Raw genomic sequence first — 19,392 nt, 5'->3', positions numbered from 1 at the left:
CTCGGGGAAAATGGTTTCTCCACTTGCTTGCTGTGTGCTATCTTCAACCTCCTCCTGATCATCTTCCTCGTCCCCAAAATGCGCATCCCTGTTATGTGATAATCCATTTACGGAGTCAAAGCACAGGGGGGTGGGGGGTAGTGGTGGCTGCATCCCCTAGAATGACATGCAGCTCATCATAGAAGTGGCATGTCTGGGGTTCTGACCCCGAGCGGCTGTTTCCCTCTCTGGTTTTTTGGTCAGCTTGCCTGAGCTCCTTACGTTTCATGTGGCACTGCTGCAGGTCCCTGTTATAGCCTCTGTCCTTCATGCCCTTGGAGGTTTTTTTTCAAATGTTTGGGCATTTCGTCTTTTGGAACAGAGTTGTGATAGCACAGATTCGTCTCCCCATACAGCAATTAGATCCTGTACCTCCCGTTCGGTCCATGCTGGAGCTGTTTTGCGATTCTGGGACTCCATCATGGTCACCTCTGCTGATGAGATTTGCACTCACCTGCAGCTTGCCACGCTGGCCAAACAGGAAATGAGATTCAAAAGTTCGCGGGCCTTTTCCTGTCTACCTGGCCAATGCATCTGAGTTGAGAGCGCTGTCCAGAGCGGTCACAATGGAGCACTCTGGGATAGCTCCCGGAGGCCAATCCTGTAGAATTGCAACCACACTACCCCAAATTCAACCCGGCAAGGTCGATTTCAGTGCTAATCCCCTCATTGGGGGAGGAGTACAGAAATAGATTTTAAGAGCCCTTTAAGTTGAAGTAAATGGCTTCGTCGTGTGGACGGGTGCAGGGTTAAATCGATCTGATGCTGCTAAATTCGACGTAAACTTGTAGTGTAGACCAGGGCTAAGGCAACCAAAATTGGGGGTGGCCAGGAGCTCATTAAAGCAGGGATATAAATGGAGAGCACTGGATAGCTTGTGGAAGGGCCCTGAAATAGAATAGGAAGAGTTTTCCTTGTCCACCGCAGGAAGTAAGGAGGAATTGGAGAATTGGCAATATAGTAAGATTGCCAAAGAGTTCAAATTAAATCTCTTTGCCTTTTGTTACTCCATTCATGACTCCCAGTACATTGGGGCCAAGATAAAGAAATGCTCTGTGCAGAGCTGTGTGCAACTTCAATTGTCAGGATACAATATCCTTGTTCTTTATCATTCCCACCACCCCCAACTGTTAATTGTAGATACAGCCTGAGTATGGCTCCTAGAGAGCTGCAAAGATGGTAATGCAGTGGTAGGAGGCTTTATGAAAATGCTAATGTAGAAATGGCCATTGTGACTATCAGCAAATTAGAGTTAAGGCTAAAACCAGACATTAAACAGCAGGATGCTATATAGATCAATAGAGAGACAAGCCTGAGTTTTCTGCTATTTGTGTTTGACTCTTGCTTGACAGAATTAAACTTCAATTTCTTGTTTAAATGTATACTTAAGGATGAACATGCACTATATTGACAATATTTGTTGCCTGTTTAATTGACTGATTTAACCTTTTGGGACATTGAGATGGAGAAATGAAAATACTAAGTTCTAGTATATAGTAGCTATCAAAGCTATTTTGCGGCACAAAAGCAGCAGTGGTTCGCAGTTCAGTTATTATTGAACTCAAATTTCTGTATGAAATCTAATGTGTGTAAAGAGGGGGAACTGCTTTAATCATAAGTGTAGCTTGTTGTGTAGTGTTTAATGTAATGAAATTTACATATTACAAGCAAGATACTAACTTAAAGAAGTCATGATAATAATACAAGTAACCTCAATAATATGAAGCCTTTGCTCAGAATCTTCAATTAGAAATGGTCTTGAAAGGTGTGTGTGAAGATCTGATAAAGTATTTTTGCACTCTGTTAATAATTTATCTATTTTACATTCTTCAAAAAGGCCTGTAGGGAGGAGGTAATTGACTTAATGCACTCAAGGAGCATCAAGTAAAATCAGTGTTATTGTCTCATCATGTTACCACTGAGAGCATTCTGCAAAATTCAGCAAATGTTATTTGTCAGATAAATGTGGAGGCTCCAGCATGGCATTGGGGAGCACAGGCCACTGGCTGCACAGAGGTGGGAGATCACTATGCAGCTTCCCCCCCTCCCCAGGACACGGACTCAGCGGTGAGGCTTCACCCAATCATGACATAGCACAAGGACTGGGCCTGCCCCAGAAACACCCTAGGGGCCTGCCCCTCTGTGCCAGGTGCACCAGGTGTGGACAGGCAGGCTCAGCAAGGCAGGATCCAAGTGTGGACGGGCTTAGTGTGAGTTGAGAGGGTTCTGTGTGGGGCAGTCTGGGTGTGGGTGGCTCAGTGGGGGACCTGAAATCACAGGGGCTTGTTGGGGGGTTTTGGGTGCAGCAGTAATGGGACTCTGCAGGGGGGTCCAGGTGAAGGTGGTTAGGGCTCAGTAGTTTGGGGATCTGGCTTTGGGTGGCTCGTTGGGGTGGTCCAGGTGCAGGCGGAGTGGGACTCATCAGGGAGGGTGCAGGGGTGGGGGCGTGAGGCTCGGCAGGAGGGTGTGAGTAGGAGGGGGTCTGGATGCACAGGGGTTGGGTAGATGGGGGAGCAGCTCCCTGTACAGTGATCCCTCCCCTTGCAACTGAGAAGTGATGGGTGCAGGAAGCACCAGGGGTGAGGCGGGGGTTTGCAGAGCTTGCTACTGCTGGGGGAGAAATCTGGAGGTGGGTCTTACATAGCCCCAGATGATGTGTAGGGGAAGAGGAAGTCCCATCCTCTTCAGCCCAGCTGGGACTAGCAGCTGAGCCCAGCAGAGGGTAGGAGCCACCAGCTGGGTCTTCCCTAGTCCCGCCCCCTGCCCCACAATGATTTACCTCTCTGCCAGCTGCTCTGGGCACCCGATACATACTGCTGAGGAGGGTCGCATGATTGCTCTTGTGGCTTCCCTTTGCTTCCTCATCAGAAAGTCATTTTTTTGGGGGTGGAAGCAAAGAAATCTGTGAGGGACATAAGTTCTGTGCATATGCAGTAGCGCATAATTCCCCCAGGAGTAATCATGTACAGTGAATTCAGCTAGTGCTAGTATGTAGTACTTGTTTCACAGGAGTGTTCAGGAATGGCTGCGTAGCAAAATGTGGGTTGATGGCATCTGTGTTCAGTAATTGTTACCATATGGGTTAGGAGCAAGAGAGGAGGTTTGAATTATGCAGAATTTGTGGCTGGTCATTTTGTAAAATGAAAATAGATCTGTAAGTCTGAATGACGTAGAGTATTTTCTAAAGAGATTTAAAATACATCGCCTTTTTCCCCTGTTGAAGGGATTATTTATAGTATGTTGTTCAAGAGCAACGTTATTGCACCACGGTAAGAATACAGTGAAATGCTGCGATGGCTCGGGGTACTCTTGTAGATAAGAATTGGTTTGGACTACGATAAACACAGTATGTCAAGATTCAGAATGTTCCTTGACTTTCACAGCAACAGAACTTCTGCCTTTAATTCTATTGAGATTGAGCCATTTTTCATATAATGTGATGGCTAACACACTAGTACTCCTGTTTATCTTGATTTATGTATTATGGTGCATTCAGTATCACTTGTCAACTGATCCTCCAGACAAACTTGCTTTTTGTTTTGGTATACGTAGCCTCTTGTTTGAATTCCCGCGAAAAGCTTTAATTAAAGTTGCAAATGTAGATCAGTTGAATTAAACGTGAAAGTCCCAAGCGTTGAAGCATGAAATGAATTACAAACCAAGTTTATACATAAGATATTTAAACAGCTGTCTCGCCTGTCTTGCTTGAGGTTCAACATTTTGATCCACCACAGGGACTCTTAATAAAATTTATTTGATTATGAAAGGATATGTCCTGCAAATTTTAAACTGAAGTATTTTAATCATCCCTGTTGCTATGGGGAGAAGTTGGTGGTACCATGTCCAACTGTCTCCACTACTTCCCCAAGAACATAGGACTTTCCATCCTTGATCAGAGCCCAGGTCCATCTAGTCTAGCATTTGTCTTCTGTAGTGGCCAACTTCAAATGCTTAAGAGGAAGGTGTAAGAACCCCAGAGTAGGTAGATATGTGATAATCTGTACTCCACATCAGGTTTGATCCTCTTCTTTCATAGTTGGATATTGGCTTAAGACCTGAAGCATAAGGTTTAATATCTCTTATGCAACACTTTGATTATGACTTTTATGGATATTCTTGATACCCATAAAATTATCCAGTCCGTTTTTAATCTTGAAAGTTCTTGGCCTCAACAACTTCTTGTGGCAGCGAATTCCACAGATTTATTATACATTGTATGAAAAAGTATTTCCTTTTATTGGTTTTTAATTTCCAGTCTTTTAATTTAATTTATATATCCTTATTTTTGTGTTTGAAATGGGGAGAACTGTCTCTTTATACCATTCATTATTTTATATACTTTTATCATATCTACATCTCCCTTCCAAAGTAACATTCCAATCTTTTTGGTCTTGCGTTTTTTTTCCTTGCCCTCCATCGTTTTTTGTAAAACCTTCTTTGAACCCCTGGTAGTTCTGCAATATCCTTTTTTGAGATCGAGTGACCAGTATTGCACATAGGATTCCAGATGAGACCACACCATTGACTTATATAAAAGCCTTCTCCATATTATTCACCATCCCATTCTTTTTGCAACTTAATGTTTTTATTTTTTTAACTACAGTTGCACACTGAGCGGAGGTCTTCATTGAGCTTGGTACTATGATGCCTCTGTCCCTTTCCTGAGGTCATAGTAATTTATAATACTCTAAGATGATAAAATTTTCCCTCCAATGTACATTACTTTGCATTGAATTTCATTTGTTATGTTGCCTGGCATGAGCTGGGAGTGTTCTGAGCTCCCTATTGGCCTTCTGTGCGATTGCAGAGGAGAGAACAACTCTGGTTGTTTGAATGCCTGCTTCCCTGCTGGACTGTGGGAGCTTCATGGAGGGTAGGATAGGTCTTGTGGGAACACAGGATGGCTCCCCATCCCCACAGAGCCATTTGGGACAATCCAGGAGAGGGAGCTAAAGAGAAGTTGAGAATTAGCAACCAGCTGTAGTGAAGAGAATAGCTGGAACGCAGCATGTGCATTCCTTTCAGCCCCCAACACTCCCCCTACCTCCACCCCCAGAAGCTGCATGGAGGGAAGCATAGCAACTGAATATGAAGGGTCTGTACTCGCTGGGAACTCTGCCTCTCTGCAGGAGGCTTGTAAGTGTTGTTTTGTTTCCCTTTGTGTCACTTGTGGAGTGTTAACTATGGGGACTCTTTATCTGTCTTTGGTGTTATCTAAGCGCTTGGCTACACTTGCGAGTTAGAGCACATTAAAGCAGCCCCAAGCGCCCTAGCTCACTACCCGTCCACACTGGCAAGGCAGGTAGAGTGCTCTGACTCCACAGCTAGAGCGCTCCTGGTACTCCACCTCCGCTGAAACGCCCGGGCATCAGTGTGAATGGGGTGCATTACTTCGCTCTGATCACTCTCCGGAAACGTCCCATCATCCCCTTAAGTCAAGTGGCCACCGTTGTCATTGTTTTGGAATCGCTGCAGGAATGCGGATATGCCCTTTGAAAGTTCCGTTTCTGACAGCCATCGTGCTTATCTGCTCCGAGACAAAGCAAGCCATTAGTGTGGAATGCTGTGTGAGAGAGAGCTGGGGAGGGGTCTGCAGCTGTCTGAACTTACAAGACAGCATGCTGACATGCTATCAGCCCCCCAAAAACCCACTCTCTCTTCCCCCCCGTATACACACAACACACTTCCTGTCACACTCCACTCCACCCCACCCCCATTTGAAAAGCGTGTTGCAGCCACTTGCATGCTGGGATAATTACCACAATGTACTGCTCTCTGTGGCCATTGCAAGAGCTGCTAATGTGGCCATGCCAGTGCGCTTGTAGCTGTCAGTGTGGACAGATTGCAGCATTTTCCCTACTGCACTCTACGAAGGCTGGTTTAACTCAACGCGCTTTACATCTGCAAGTATAGCAATGCCCTGAAGTTGGAAGTTGCGCTGGTTTAACTTAAATCATCTTAGGGCATGTCTTTTAGTGTGGCTTGTGTAGTTGCGGCATAGCGCCGGGAGAGAGCTCTAAAAAAATCATCTCCACGAGGGGTGTAGCTACCAGCGCTGGGAGCGTGGCTCCTAGCACTGGTGCACTGTCTACACTGGCACGTTACAGTGCTGAAACTTGCAGTGCTCAGGGCTGTGTTTTTTCACACTCCTGAGTGAGAAAGTTGCTGCACTGTAACGTGCCGGTGTAGACAAGCCCTTAGTTAAACCAGTGACTTTTGTTTGTGGACGCTTTTTTTATATCTATTATAAACAGGTTATGTTAAGTTGGCTTTCACCTGTAAATTTACAGAGAAATTGCATCAGGTTAGAGCATGACCTGGACAACATTTAGAAATTGACACAACACTTAAACACTGCTTAGCATTTGGTGAAAATGGGGGTCGTTCTGTTTAACATTACTGAGTGCTAAATTGTCACAACGTTTTTAATTCTCAAGATTGCTCAAGGTCATGGTTTAATATGATATAATTCTTAACTATAGACAAGCCCAAAAGGTTGTATTTGGCACTTCTGGAAGGCTTCAAGAAACCACTGTCTTGTTTTCAGTCTGCTTCTTCCTGTGAAAGCTCTTAGCAGTATCAGAGACATTGAAGATGTTTGTCTGTAGATTCAGGAAGAAACCCCCTACATTGCTTCATGTTAGGAAAATTCTTGACTGTAGAGGTTAGAAATGTTTTGAATGAGTTCTTAAAACCTGTAGAAATTGGCTGCATGTCACAGCAAAATGCAAGGTGGAAAAGATTGTTCAGCATAAGTAGTTTGTTCACATTGTAAGAGACCATTGAAGGTAGAGCTTCTTGTTAACGCATCTCCAGTCACAGGACAAAAACAGGGAGTTAGTGGATAGTGTCTATCAGAGTATGAATGTAAGCTTCCAGGGTTGTCTTTTGAAAGTGTTGTGCAGGTTTTCTTTGAGGATGAGGACTGTAGGCCAGCTATAGAGTGATCGCTTTGTGAAGTGTTCACCCACAGGTGATGTGGTGTTTGTCTTTTATCATTTTTCTATGAAAATTCAATCAAGAGTGTAGTGATTGTTTGGTTTCACCCACTTAGTTGTTGCTGGGGCCTCTAGTGCACTGGATGAGGCTCACCACATGTTGTGATAGGCATAAGTAGCACCCATGGATCTTGCAAGGTCTTTTGTGGGGGTGTTGATCATTGTAGCGGTGGAGATATGTCGGCAGGTTTTGCATCTGTTATGGCATGGCCTGGTGCCATTTTGAGTTGGAATGAGCTTGGAGGCTTTCTTGAACCCTCCCACTTAGAGAGGTTAGAGAGTTGTTTGGGCCAGCTCATCAGAAGCAAGCTGCTTCCCACAAACCAGGACATGCCAACTCAAAGCAGCACAAGAGCTAGTCTGCTGCCCTGCATAACACAGGCCATAGAACTTCCTGCACTGAGCCCAGTAACTTGTGGTTTAATAACAAGCTATAGGTGGAGTCGCTAGAACCCAGGTTCTGGAACCCATACATCTTAAATTGTTTTTTATCTTTAATTACCCTGGTTAGAATTTTCTCTTCGACTCACCTTGAAGCTATCCTACTGAACTTTTACCCCAAAAATTTGCTGAACAAAGTACTTTTTACAGGTCTGCTTTACTCTTTCTGGATTGGATCAGGAAAGCTATGCTGTGTTCTTCAGTGGGTTAGTTAAAGCATGCAGCCACCTGGGCACAAACTGTGAAATGTATAGAAGAATCAAGTTTTGTTCTATATATTTTCATAGTTTATTTTGTGCCCAATTGGCTGTATGCTTTTAGTAATGTTTGTCTGTGAACTCAGTAGATACCTTTTGGACCAAATCTGTGACTAACTTCTGTTGCTTTGTAAATTTAATTATAAATGGCTGCTGGAATGAACATGCCTCAGCTTTGGCATCTAATCATTCACAAAAGGCTGCTTATTACAAGCATACCATTAAGCAAGAGTGGTTACACAACTAACTCTTACACAAACAAGAAATTTATCCTGTTCTTCAACAGTCAACAATCTGGACTGGTGATTTTGATCCTCAAACAGCAGCTAACAATCATAACAGACTTATTGTCAAACCTCATTTGCGTCACCTCCCCAATACTAGCTGTCAGGCAGGGTATAGTCAGGCAGCAAGCAAGGTAGTGTCAGGCAGCAAACAATCCTATTACTTATTGTTGCTACTACTTCTCCAGAAAGTAAATGATATTCATGCTGACAGTTGTAATGCTGATTACTTCATTTGAAACACGACTTACATTTTTAATTCTTCTTGTGATAGTTAGAGGTGTACTTACTCCTTAGATTTAGGACATCTAGTGGCACGTATGTCTGGGCGGTGTGGCTAAAATGAATAACTGTAGGTGGAATTTAATACTGAACAAGAATTGTCTTTGTGGAGTATAGGTGCATGCCACACAGTAATTCAGGCAGGATGTTTGGATTCTTTGAATATGAATAAATTGTCCTAGTTGGGTAAACTTGAATAAACAAAAAGTGAAGAATTAAACAAGTACTGAAATATTTCATTGTAATGTCTCAAGCATTTATGGGCTCAAAATAATGTGAGATACAGTGGAATTGTAGTAGTTCCACTATCCAGGAACTAAGGAGTTGTCTACACCGCAGGTTAGTCAGTGTAACTTACGTCACTCAGGGATGTGAATAAGCCATCCCCTGAGCGACACAAGTTACATCAACCTAAGTGCTGGTGTGGACAGCACTATGTCGGTGGGAAAGCTGCTTCTGCTGACATAGCTACCGCCTCTCGGGGAGGTGGGTTTATTATGCTGACAGAAGAGCTCTCTCCTGTGGCCAGAGAACATCCTCACCAGAAGCTGTAGCGCTTCTAGTATCGACTAGCCCAGAGATGCCATAAGAGCAGTTACCCTGCTGCCCTTGAGAACCAGGGGTAGTACTCTGGTGAAAAGCCCAGCCCACAGAAGCTAAGACTTCTGCTGGTATACTCTCTTTGAGCCCAATTTAGGGAAGTGGGGCTCCATTTTTTTATATTAATCTCTGGCTAGTAGGTGTCCATAAACTTTTACCCAACCACCTTTTAGCAGCTGAAAGAGAAGAGGGCCTTTCTCTTCTCCCCCTTCAGTGCCTCTTTGTTGTGAGGAAAGGTGGGAGGAAAACAGGTCTTCACTCTCCGCCTGTTTTGAGGAGGTAGGTCTTCTCTGTATAGAACTCCAATACTTGCTTTTGTTCAGATCTCTCCCAAGCATCAGCAAAAAGACATAATTCTTGAAAGTTTACTGTGGACTTTAAGGTTTTGAATAGCAACTGTGAAACTAATCAGTCTTTCACTTCCTTTTTTCTGCCTGTTGGCAAAGCTCTGAACAACAGAAGCACTGAAAAACTATCTGCAGATGCATGAAAACACCATTGCAACAGTTTTGTTTTTGTTCATATTTGAAAAACAACTATATCTGTGCAACTATAAAGGCTAGAAACTTTTTTGAGCACTTCAATTCTGTGGAAATTGATAATTGTTTAGAAACCTATCCTCGCCAAGAAAAACTTCACAGTGAGGAGTAGGTACGTGTAGAATTTTCAGCCCATGACTGAAATGTATGTACAGTGCAACTTAGCAATATTATATATACGTGTAAGATACTATATACACTTATATACTATACATATAACAATACTAGATACACTTAAGAATTAAGATAATGGCTAGCTGTATTAACAATTTTTATGCTAGTGTGTCCTGTGGTGATCCTGTTGGTGTTAACTCAATTTCTAAACAAACCATCAGTTGTGTCAAACTTGTGAATGTTAGAGCTTGCGAATAGTGACAGACATTCAGAAATATAGTCTAGAGAACAGGTACAGCTCAGGAGTGGCTGTGCAAGTATTTCTATGCTGGTCTACCAATGGGCATTTATCCATACCTGGAGAAGGGACAACCTCTAGGGATAAGGAGGGTAATTCAGTCACCTACCCTGTTTCCTAATATTATCAACAAGGTTGCTTTTGGTGTCATTTATGGTGGTGGTTTCTGTGTTATGGACGCCTGTCCATTGGGAACTAGACAGATCAACTTTCTTTCAAATAGGCTGCTAAAAAGTCATCCGTTGATAGAAACTTTTAATTGTTACTGACCTGAGCAGGATTTGAATAAAAAAAGTGCTATCAGTTAGCAGTGCCCAGAGCCATCAGTCTTATTAGCTGTTTCAAGTAATTTGTTTTACTAAATTATTTGACTATAGAATGCTTTTGTGAATCAGTTGTCTTCTAACAAAATATTAATTTTTGTTTTAGGATACCTGTAAAAGATGGTGGATCGCTTGGCGAACAGTGAAGCAAATACTAGACGAATAAGTATAGTGGAAAACTGTTTTGGAGCAGCTGGTCAACCTTTGACCATTCCTGGTCGTGTTCTGATTGGAGAAGGAGTGTTAACAAAGCTGTGTAGGAAGAAACCTAAAGCAAGACAGTTTTTCTTATTCAATGATATTCTTGTCTATGGCAACATTGTTATCCAGAAGAAAAAATACAATAAACAGCACATAATTCCACTGGAAAATGTCACTATTGATTCCATCCAAGATGAGGGGGACTTACGGAATGGGTGGCTTATCAAGACACCAACAAAATCTTTTGCCGTTTATGCTGCCACTGCAACAGAGAAGTCTGAATGGATGAGCCACATAAATAAATGTGTTTCTGATTTGCTTTCCAAAAGTGGGAAGACACCCAGTAATGAACATGCAGCTGTCTGGGTACCTGACTCAGAGGCTACTGTTTGTATGCGTTGTCAGAAAGCAAAATTTACACCTGTCAATCGTCGTCACCACTGTCGCAAATGTGGCTTTGTTGTATGCGGACCCTGTTCTGAAAAGAGGTTTCTTCTTCCCAGTCAGTCATCCAAGCCTGTGCGGATTTGTGACTTCTGTTATGATCTTCTTTCTGCTGGGGAGATGACTACTTGTCAGCCCACTAGATCAGACTCTTACAGCCAGTCACCTAAGTTCCCTTTAAATGATGTATCCGATGATGACGATGATGATGATAGCAGTGACTAAGGACCAAATACTGTTTTCAGGCGTTGTAATTGGTGTTTTGAACCATAAAGAGCTGCTTTTGGGGAAACCTGTAGCCAGACTCCTCTGAAATTCTATTGTAGCCATAAAATTTGCCTGAGTATCTTCAACTACAATGTGCCTCAATATGAATGCTCTAGACAATAGGCTTTTCACTCTTCTGCAGGGATAGACTGTTGCAAATATATCAGAAAATTTTCCAACTTTTTATACTTGAGTTATGTCTAGAGTAGACTTGTTGTTGAAGATTGGAAAATTCAGCGTAGCTTTCTTTGTTATTTAACAACCATGCTACATTGTTTGATAGTGATACTTTATCATTTCTGTTTTTTTATATGGGAAAATAATAAACATGCATGAAACTATGATAAATATATTTTGGTTAATTCCATCAAATTATTAGCTTTTTCTAACCATGTTATGTAATGATAAATTGAATTGACATTTCGTAACATATATTCATACTTCAAATGTCACTAATTTAGGGAAAAAATTGTTTTGCATTTATTTATGACCAGCAGTGCCTTGTAATGATTGTGCTGTTTCGGGAAGAAACAAACCTGTTGCATACTATCTGGATTTGCATGGCACAGATATCTGAGAATTGATGGTGCTATTGAAAATAATTGCTGTGGTAAAATAAGGTTTTGGAAAGCGCATTAATGTATTCATACCAATGCAGTGAGTGACTATGGCCCCAATCATGTAACCTAATCTGTGAGGGCAGTCCACTGGTACACATGCAAATTCCAACAAACTTGAGTGGGCTTCCACAGAAGTTGTAGAGGCTCACTTGCATGCATCAAATTACAGGGTCATTATCTCTGGTGGATAAATTTAGTGTGATCTTCTCCACATGGATATACAATCTCATTTCTCTTCAAAATAGTTTTAAGATTTCTTACATTTTTATATTTTATAGGTATCAGAAATAGTAATTGGCAATTGCATTGTTAAATTTTGACTGGTGGTTTAAGTAACATTTTGTTCCTGAAATGTATTAAATTGTTCTGAATTGCTTCCCAATATGACACTAATTTGTTTATTTCACATTAGCGGGAGGTATTTTTAGGTAAAGATTGGAATTTATTTTTAAATAAGCTAGTGTGAAAAATTTCTGACCAACAATCTGTGAACACATCTGGAAAAATGGCTCTTCTTTATACACAACAGACCTCAAGTTAAAAGTGGAATGCAGATTATTTCCTTTTAAACATGTGTGTGTATATATATACACACACTCATGACCAAGAAAACTGTAACGAAGTTACGAAATGGTCAGTGCAGAAAATGTCTCTAACAGAGTTCACTTTACTTTTATCAAGTTCTTTTCTACAGAAGTATGATATTCCTATATAAATGTAAAAGTTAATTTTGTGAAGATTTGTAAAGTCCTAAACATGTTGACATTTCTTTATTTTTATAATAGTCAATTTTTATGTGAAAAAACCTCTGAAATAATTGTATGGGAATATAGTAGCAACTGATTTTATAAAAAGAAACATGATTGTTAAATTTATATATAGATGTTTATTAAGTGACAATTTCTGCACTGTTTGTCTTGGCTGGCAATAATTGGGTTAAAAGTATTTATTGAATAAACAGTCAATGCTGCATATTGCACTAGTCTCCCAATCTGTACATTGTAACTCTGTTTTTAGCAAAATTACAATGTAAAGCAATAATTCTCAATTCAGTATCTAACTAGCTAAAGAGTACAATTAACATAAGAATTGCTGTAATTTTAAATTGAACAAAGATGCTATTTTCTTTGAAAAGCATGGAAGTAAAAAGTTTGATCTGCTTTAAAATAAATATTGAAAGGGGGAAAACACTTTCTGTAATTAGGTTCTACGGAACAGGGGCACTCTTTAATATTACCTGATAAGCAATAAATGGGGGAGTGTGCTCAAAAGGATAGCTGAAATAAATCAGTGTACTCATACCTTGAGTCATAGGAAACAATGACTTGCAGAACTGAGGAACAATGTTCTGTTCTGAGAGAGTATTTTCAGGCAACAAATCTTACCTTTGTGCTTATGCAATAATATTTCTGTTTCAGAAATGGAGGCTAAATTTAATTAGCTTAGTTTTTCTATAGAAACCTAATTCATAGCCTTTGTGTAAATATCTGTGCTAATGATTAACAATATAATTTAGTTTTCTTTTCTTAAGCTGTGGTACAAGATTAATATTCACTTGTCTTGTTTCAGAATTCCATCCTTTGTATATCTTTCCAGTATGTTTGTAAGTTGCACATATGTCTTCAGCACTTTTATTTTTTTCTGGGAGGAAACATTTACATTTCTTCCTAAGTTATTTCTGCAGAATGTTCTTGCACCTACCCGAATCCATCATTACCTGTTAACAAAATTTGTACTATGCTGCACTGATTCCTGAAGCTGTAACCAAACTGACATCTAAAGGGGAAAAATCATTGTTTCATCTGAAACTAATGTATACAGTCAAAGCTCTTAGAGAACATAAAAATGTTTTGGTAATATGCATATTCCATTGTGGTGTTTCAAATAATTTTTTTAACGGGTGTAAATTGTCTTGTACTTTCAGATTATTCAAAGGGCTCAATACGTGACTTGTAATCTTGTTTTCGGTCAAATCTACTTATTTTACTTACAAATATATGGTGTAGCTTCAAACCTGTATGTGTTAATTCTTCTTTAACTACAGGCCTTCAAGAGTGACGGAAGGTACAGCAGTAGCATGGTAAACATGAGTAGTGGAGCTCTCTACGCTGATCAGACAAGAAATGAAAATTCAAAAGTTCCCAGGGCTTTAACAGGAGAGGGGGTATTTCCTGTGTATCTGGTTGCTGTGCAGTGGAGTTGAAAGTGCTCTCCAGAGCAGTCACAGCGGAGCACTGTGGGACACCTCCTGGAGGCCACTTAATTCAAATTACACAACATAGCGTCTACACTATCCCCAGGTTAACCCGTGGATGTCCAATCAAGCACTACGCCTCTCGCAGAGGTGCAGTACAGAAGTCAACTTTACAGGTAACTTAGGTCGGCGGAAGGGACTCGGTAGTGTAGACAGGTACATTATTAGATCCACTTAATGTTGCTTTCATTGACCTAAGTTTGTAGTGTAGACCAGGCCACGGTAATAGCATACTTTATTTTCCTGTCTTAAGTAAATTAAATGCAAGTAGGTTCAGTTTCAGAAGTGGCTAAATCTAATAAATTGGTGGGGAGCAAGTAATACAGGGGATCAAAATTGAGAGAAATCAGAATAGGCAGAATGTGGATTCATAAATGATTTATGTAGTTAACTAGATTCACATTTAAAAATAAGACTAAGCAAGAAATGAACACAGCAGAGTGCACTGATTTAAATCAGTGGTTTAAATCAATTTTAATAATTTATATCAGGAAGCCTTGATTTAAATAGATTGTAGTCATGTTTTGCATTTGTACTTTTCAGGTATTTTCCTAAAGAAAGGTTGACTCTTGTTAGTTGTTAATGATTAAAATATGTTGATTTGCAACTAAATATAGTTAAACTTATACTAAACTTGTTGCTTTTTTGCTAACCAGGAGGATACACTGTATCTATACATATTTCTTTTTTTAAGGAATTATATAGTTTAACACACATTTACTCAGATTCTCAATTTTTATATTGTTAGAAAATGGTGAACTATGCAGTTTTTTATTTACTAGAATTAGATTAATATTTACTTATGATTTGTGTCAAGCTATGGATGGATTCAATTAAAATGCACAAAAATCTCATTTTAATTTTAAAAAAACCTTAAGTGCTGGATATAGAAGAGAAAATTTATCAATACATTTTTACATTTAAAACTGATTTATTAAACTAAGGAAGTACTGTATGTGTAGTTAATAGGGGTGGCAATTAATCGCAGTTAACTCACGATAAACTCAAAAAAATTAATCGCAGTTTAAATTGCACCGTTAAACAATAGAATACCAATTTAAATTTATTACATATTTTGGATGTTTTTCTACATTTTCATATACATTGTATTCTGTGTTGTAATTGAAATCAAAGTGTATATTATTTTTTATTACAAATATTTGCACTGTAAAAATGGTAAAAGAAATAGTATTTGTCAGGTCACCTCATACAAGTACTGTAGTGCAATCTCTTTGTCATAAAAGTGCAGCTTACAAATGTAGATTTTTTTTTTTTGTTACATAACTGCACTCAAAAACAAAACAGTGTAAAACTTCAGAGCCTACAAGTCCACGCAGTCCTACTTCTTGTTCAGCCAATTGCTAAGACAAACAAGTTTGTTTACATTTATGGGAGATAATGCTGCCGCCTTCTTATTTACAATCTCACCAGAAAGTGAGAACAGGCATTTGCATGGCACTTTTGTAGCTGCCATTGCAAGGTATTTACGTGCCAGATATGCTAAACAATTATACGTCCCTTCATGCTTCAGCCACCATTCCAGAAGACGTGCTTCCTTGCTGATGATGCTCATTTAAAAAAAATAATACGTTAATTAAATTTGTGACTGAACTCCATGGGGGGGTGGAGAGAATTGTATGTCTCCTGCTCTGTTTTACCCACATTCTGCCATATATTTCATGTTCTAGCAATCTCGGATGATGACCCAGCACATCTTCATTTTAAGAACACTTTCACTGTAGATTTCACAAAATGTAAAGAAAGTACCAGTGTGAGATTTCTAACTGACCCAAGATTTAAGAATCTGAAGTGCCTTCCAAAATCTGAGAGGGATGAGGTGTGGAGCATGCGTTCAGAAGTCTTAAAAGAGCAACACTCCGATGCGGAAACTACAGAACCCGAACCACCAAAAAGGAAAATCAGCCTTCTGCTGGTGGGATCTGACCCAGATGATGAAAATGAACATGCATTGGTCTGCATTGCTTTGGATTGTTATTGAGCAGAACCCGTCATCATCATGGACACATGTCCACTGGAATGGTGGTTGAAGCATGAAGGGACATATGAATCTTTAGTGCATTTGTTAGGTAAATATCTTGCAACACCAGCTACAACAGTGCCATGCGAACACCTGTTCCCACTTTCAGGTGATACTGTAAACAAGAAGTGGGCAGCATTATCTCCCGCAATTGTCTTAGCGATTGGCTGAATAAGAAGTAGAACTGAGTGGACTTTCAGGCTCTAAAATTTTACATTGTTTTATTTTTGAATGCAGTTTTTTTGTACATAATTCTACATTTGTAAGTTCAACTTTCATGATAAAGAGATTGCATTACAGTACTTGTATTAGGTGAATTGAAAAATACGATTTTTTTTTACAGTGCAAATACTTGCAATCAAAAATATAAAGTGAGCACTCTACACTTTGTATTCTATGTTGTAATTGAAATCAATATTTTTGAAAGTGTAGAAAACATCCACAAATATTTTAATAAATGGTATTCTATTGTTTAACAGTGCGATTAATCGCGATTACTTTTTTTAAGCGCGCGACAGCCCTAGTAGTTAGTGAATTCAATTGATCCTGGTCATAACCGCCATCGAGATTTTAGAACTAGTAGATCTCATCCTTTCTCACCTAGTTTTATCCATAGATTGGAAGAAGAAAAAAAGCTTTCCTGCTTTTCAACTTCCAATTGGTGTCTGAACTTTGAATGAAATAGTCATTGAACTGAGCACCAGCAGAAGAGGTAGTGCTGTCAAATGCTGTTTTAGTACGTCAACCAACTCTGGTTCCAATGAGTTCAGTGGTTTGACTTTCTTTAAAAATTGGCAGCAAACATGAGCGGCTAAATAATATTTTTATATATAATTTAAATGATAATTTAATAAGTTTAGGTTGTCAATTTCATAGGTTGTCAAGTTCAAATTTTAAATATTGTTTAAAAATAAACTTATATTTAATGTATAGAATCATAGGACTGGAAGAGACCTGAAAAGGTCATGTAGTCCAGTCCCATACACTCATGGCATGATGAAGTATTAGTGGTTCTCCACCAGGGGTACACAGAGGCCTTCCAAGGGGCACATCAACTCATCTAGATTTAACAAGCTACGTTAAAAGTATTAGCTAAGACAGTACAAACTAAAATTTCATACAATGACTTATTTATACTCCTCTATCTACAATATACTGAAATGTAAGTACAATATTTATATTCCAATGATTTATTTTATAATATGGTAAAAATGAGAAAGTAAGGAATTTTTCAGTAATAGTGTGCTATGGCACTTTTGTATTTTTAGGTCTGTTTTAAATTAGGTGAAACTTGGGGTACACAAGACAAATCAGACTCCTGAAAGGGGTATAGTAGTCTGGAAAGGTTGAGAGCCACTGATCTAGACTATCCCTGACATGTGTTTGTCTAACCTGCTATTAAAATTGTCCAATGATGGAGATTCTGCAGTCTCCCAGGGCAATTTATTCCAGTGCTGAACCACCCTCACAGTTAGGAAGTTTTTCCTAATGTCCAACATAAACTACCCTTCCTGCTATTTAAGACCATTGCTTCTTGTCCTATTCTTAGAGGTTAAGGAGAATAATGGTTTTCCCTCCTCCTCCTTGTAACAACCTTTTATATACTTGAAAACTTATGTCCCCTCTCAGTCTTCTCTTCTCCAGATTGAAAAAATTGGGTTTGTTTAATCTTCCCTCATAGGTCGTTTTCTAGACATTTAATCATTTTTGTTGCTCTTCTCTGGACTTTCTCCAGTTTGTCCACATCTTTCCTGAAATGTGGTGCCCAGAACTGAACACAATCCTCCAGTTGAGGCCTAATCAGCATGGAGTAAAGAAGAATTATTTCTCGTATCGTGCTTACAGCACTCCTGCTAATACATCCCAGTATGTTGTTTGCTTTTTTTGCAACAGTGTTACACTGTTGACTCATATTTAGCCTGTGAACCACTGTGACTACCAGATCCCTTTCTGCAGTACTCCTTTCTAGGCAGTCATTTCCCATTTTGTATGTGTGCAACTGATTTGTTCCTCCTTAAGTGGAGTACTTTGCTTTTGTCCTTATTGAATTTCATCCTGTTTACTTCAGACCTTTTCTCCAGTTTATCTAGATCATTTTGAATTTTAATCCTATCCTCCAAAGCACTTGCAACCCCTCTCAGCTTGGTATTGTCCACAAACTTTATAAGTGTACTCTCTGTCATTATCTAAATCATTTAAATAAGAAAAACAGCTTTAAATTTTAAAAAATCAAGTTTTTATTTAAAAAGCCATGGATTTTTATCCATTCTGCACTCTGATATGTTACTTTTCTGTGTTGGAGTAGCATAAATGGGGTCACTTTGAAAAAGTCCATGTCTATATGCTTTTTGAAGTAATACCTCTTGTTGGCTAGGTATTTGCTAGAAAATACATGAGTTTTCCTAGCCAGTGATACTGAATTTTGTTCACTCCTAAAAGTGGTGGTAGCTGATTCATTTTGAAACAAAAACAGTAAATGACATCTCTTGTAAAAATAAATTGGAGAATATCTATTAATTTTGTGCCTTTGAGCCAAACTGTCTAAAAAGCTGTTTTAGCAGTTAGTACATGCAGTAGATCTCTTCACTTCATATTGTATATTTCCAGTTATTCACCTGCAGTAGGCTACAATTGCTGTTTATCTGATATATTCTTAATGTTGACTTGAAACAACTGGAGCCAGTGCCTGGAGCAACTATCCTCCAAGGCTCTCAATCAGTTTCAAAGTATCAAAGAGAGAACAGATCCAGCATCTCAAATTTCAGAGATCATATTAAATACATGTTTGCTAACTTCTAGCTGAGTTCAGATTGTGAACCTTAGAGCTCTTGTAAGTGATAATGTATAAAGACACTTATGGAAGATCTAAAATAATTTCTGGTTCCCTTGCTGGAACTGTAAAGGTGAAGGAAAGAGGACATCTTATGTTTGTATGGTTTTAAATAGAATTTGTTAACTAAGGTGTCTGCATTTAAACAACGCTACCTCTGTAAGATGAAAGCTCTATCTTGAGGGGGAACATCAAATATGGCTTTTCTTTTAAGTTATTACATACAAATAACTCATTGACTAAGGCAAATTTCATATGTATCTAACCAGTCACTTAAATTGCTCCATCTAAAAAATGCTGAAGCATAGTGAAAATGTGGAATTGAGTTTAATAAAGCTTGGGGCTCTGTTGAGATGCTCGGGCCCTTAGATATCTGCACATCTAAGAGGCAGAGAAATAAAAGTTTGAAAATGATCTGGAGAAACACTGTAGTTTCTAAAGCTTAAATTTCATCAAGCAGATGAAGTACAGATACAGTTAGTATTGTTAAATATTTAGAAAGCAGAAAACAGATTATGGTTTGTATTTTTGCCTACACTATCTCTATTGATCTAAACCGATGG

The 19,392-nt window shown here is 39.3% G+C and overlaps 1 protein-coding gene across 7 annotated transcripts in view; it reads left to right on the top strand.

The window, feature by feature from the left end:
- The window catches only part of PLEKHF2 (pleckstrin homology and FYVE domain containing 2), a 50,991-nt gene extending 34,470 nt beyond the window's left edge, over positions 1-16,521 (top strand). For 4 of the 7 annotated variants that reach the window (XM_037892252.2, XM_043539329.1, XM_037892254.2 and 1 more), the window contains exon 2: positions 10,282-13,572. In XM_037892252.2, the coding sequence (XP_037748180.1) occupies positions 10,296-11,045 (750 nt within the window). In that variant the 5' untranslated portion in view covers positions 10,282-10,295 and the 3' untranslated portion in view covers positions 11,046-13,572. Of the gene's footprint in view, positions 1-9,347; positions 9,553-10,281; positions 14,078-15,649 lie in introns of those variants that run through there. The other 3 variants (XR_006288426.1, XR_006288427.1, XM_037892253.2) reach the window with 3 other exon arrangements.
- Positions 16,522-19,392: the final 2,871 nt, after the last annotated feature.

The sequence above is a fragment of the Chelonia mydas genome, chromosome 2, assembly GCF_015237465.2.
Source record: "Chelonia mydas isolate rCheMyd1 chromosome 2, rCheMyd1.pri.v2, whole genome shotgun sequence".
NCBI classification, from domain to species: domain Eukaryota; kingdom Metazoa; phylum Chordata; order Testudines; family Cheloniidae; genus Chelonia; species Chelonia mydas.
Note: the sequence above shows the minus strand (reverse complement) of the source record. Positions and strands in the feature narration are given on the sequence as shown.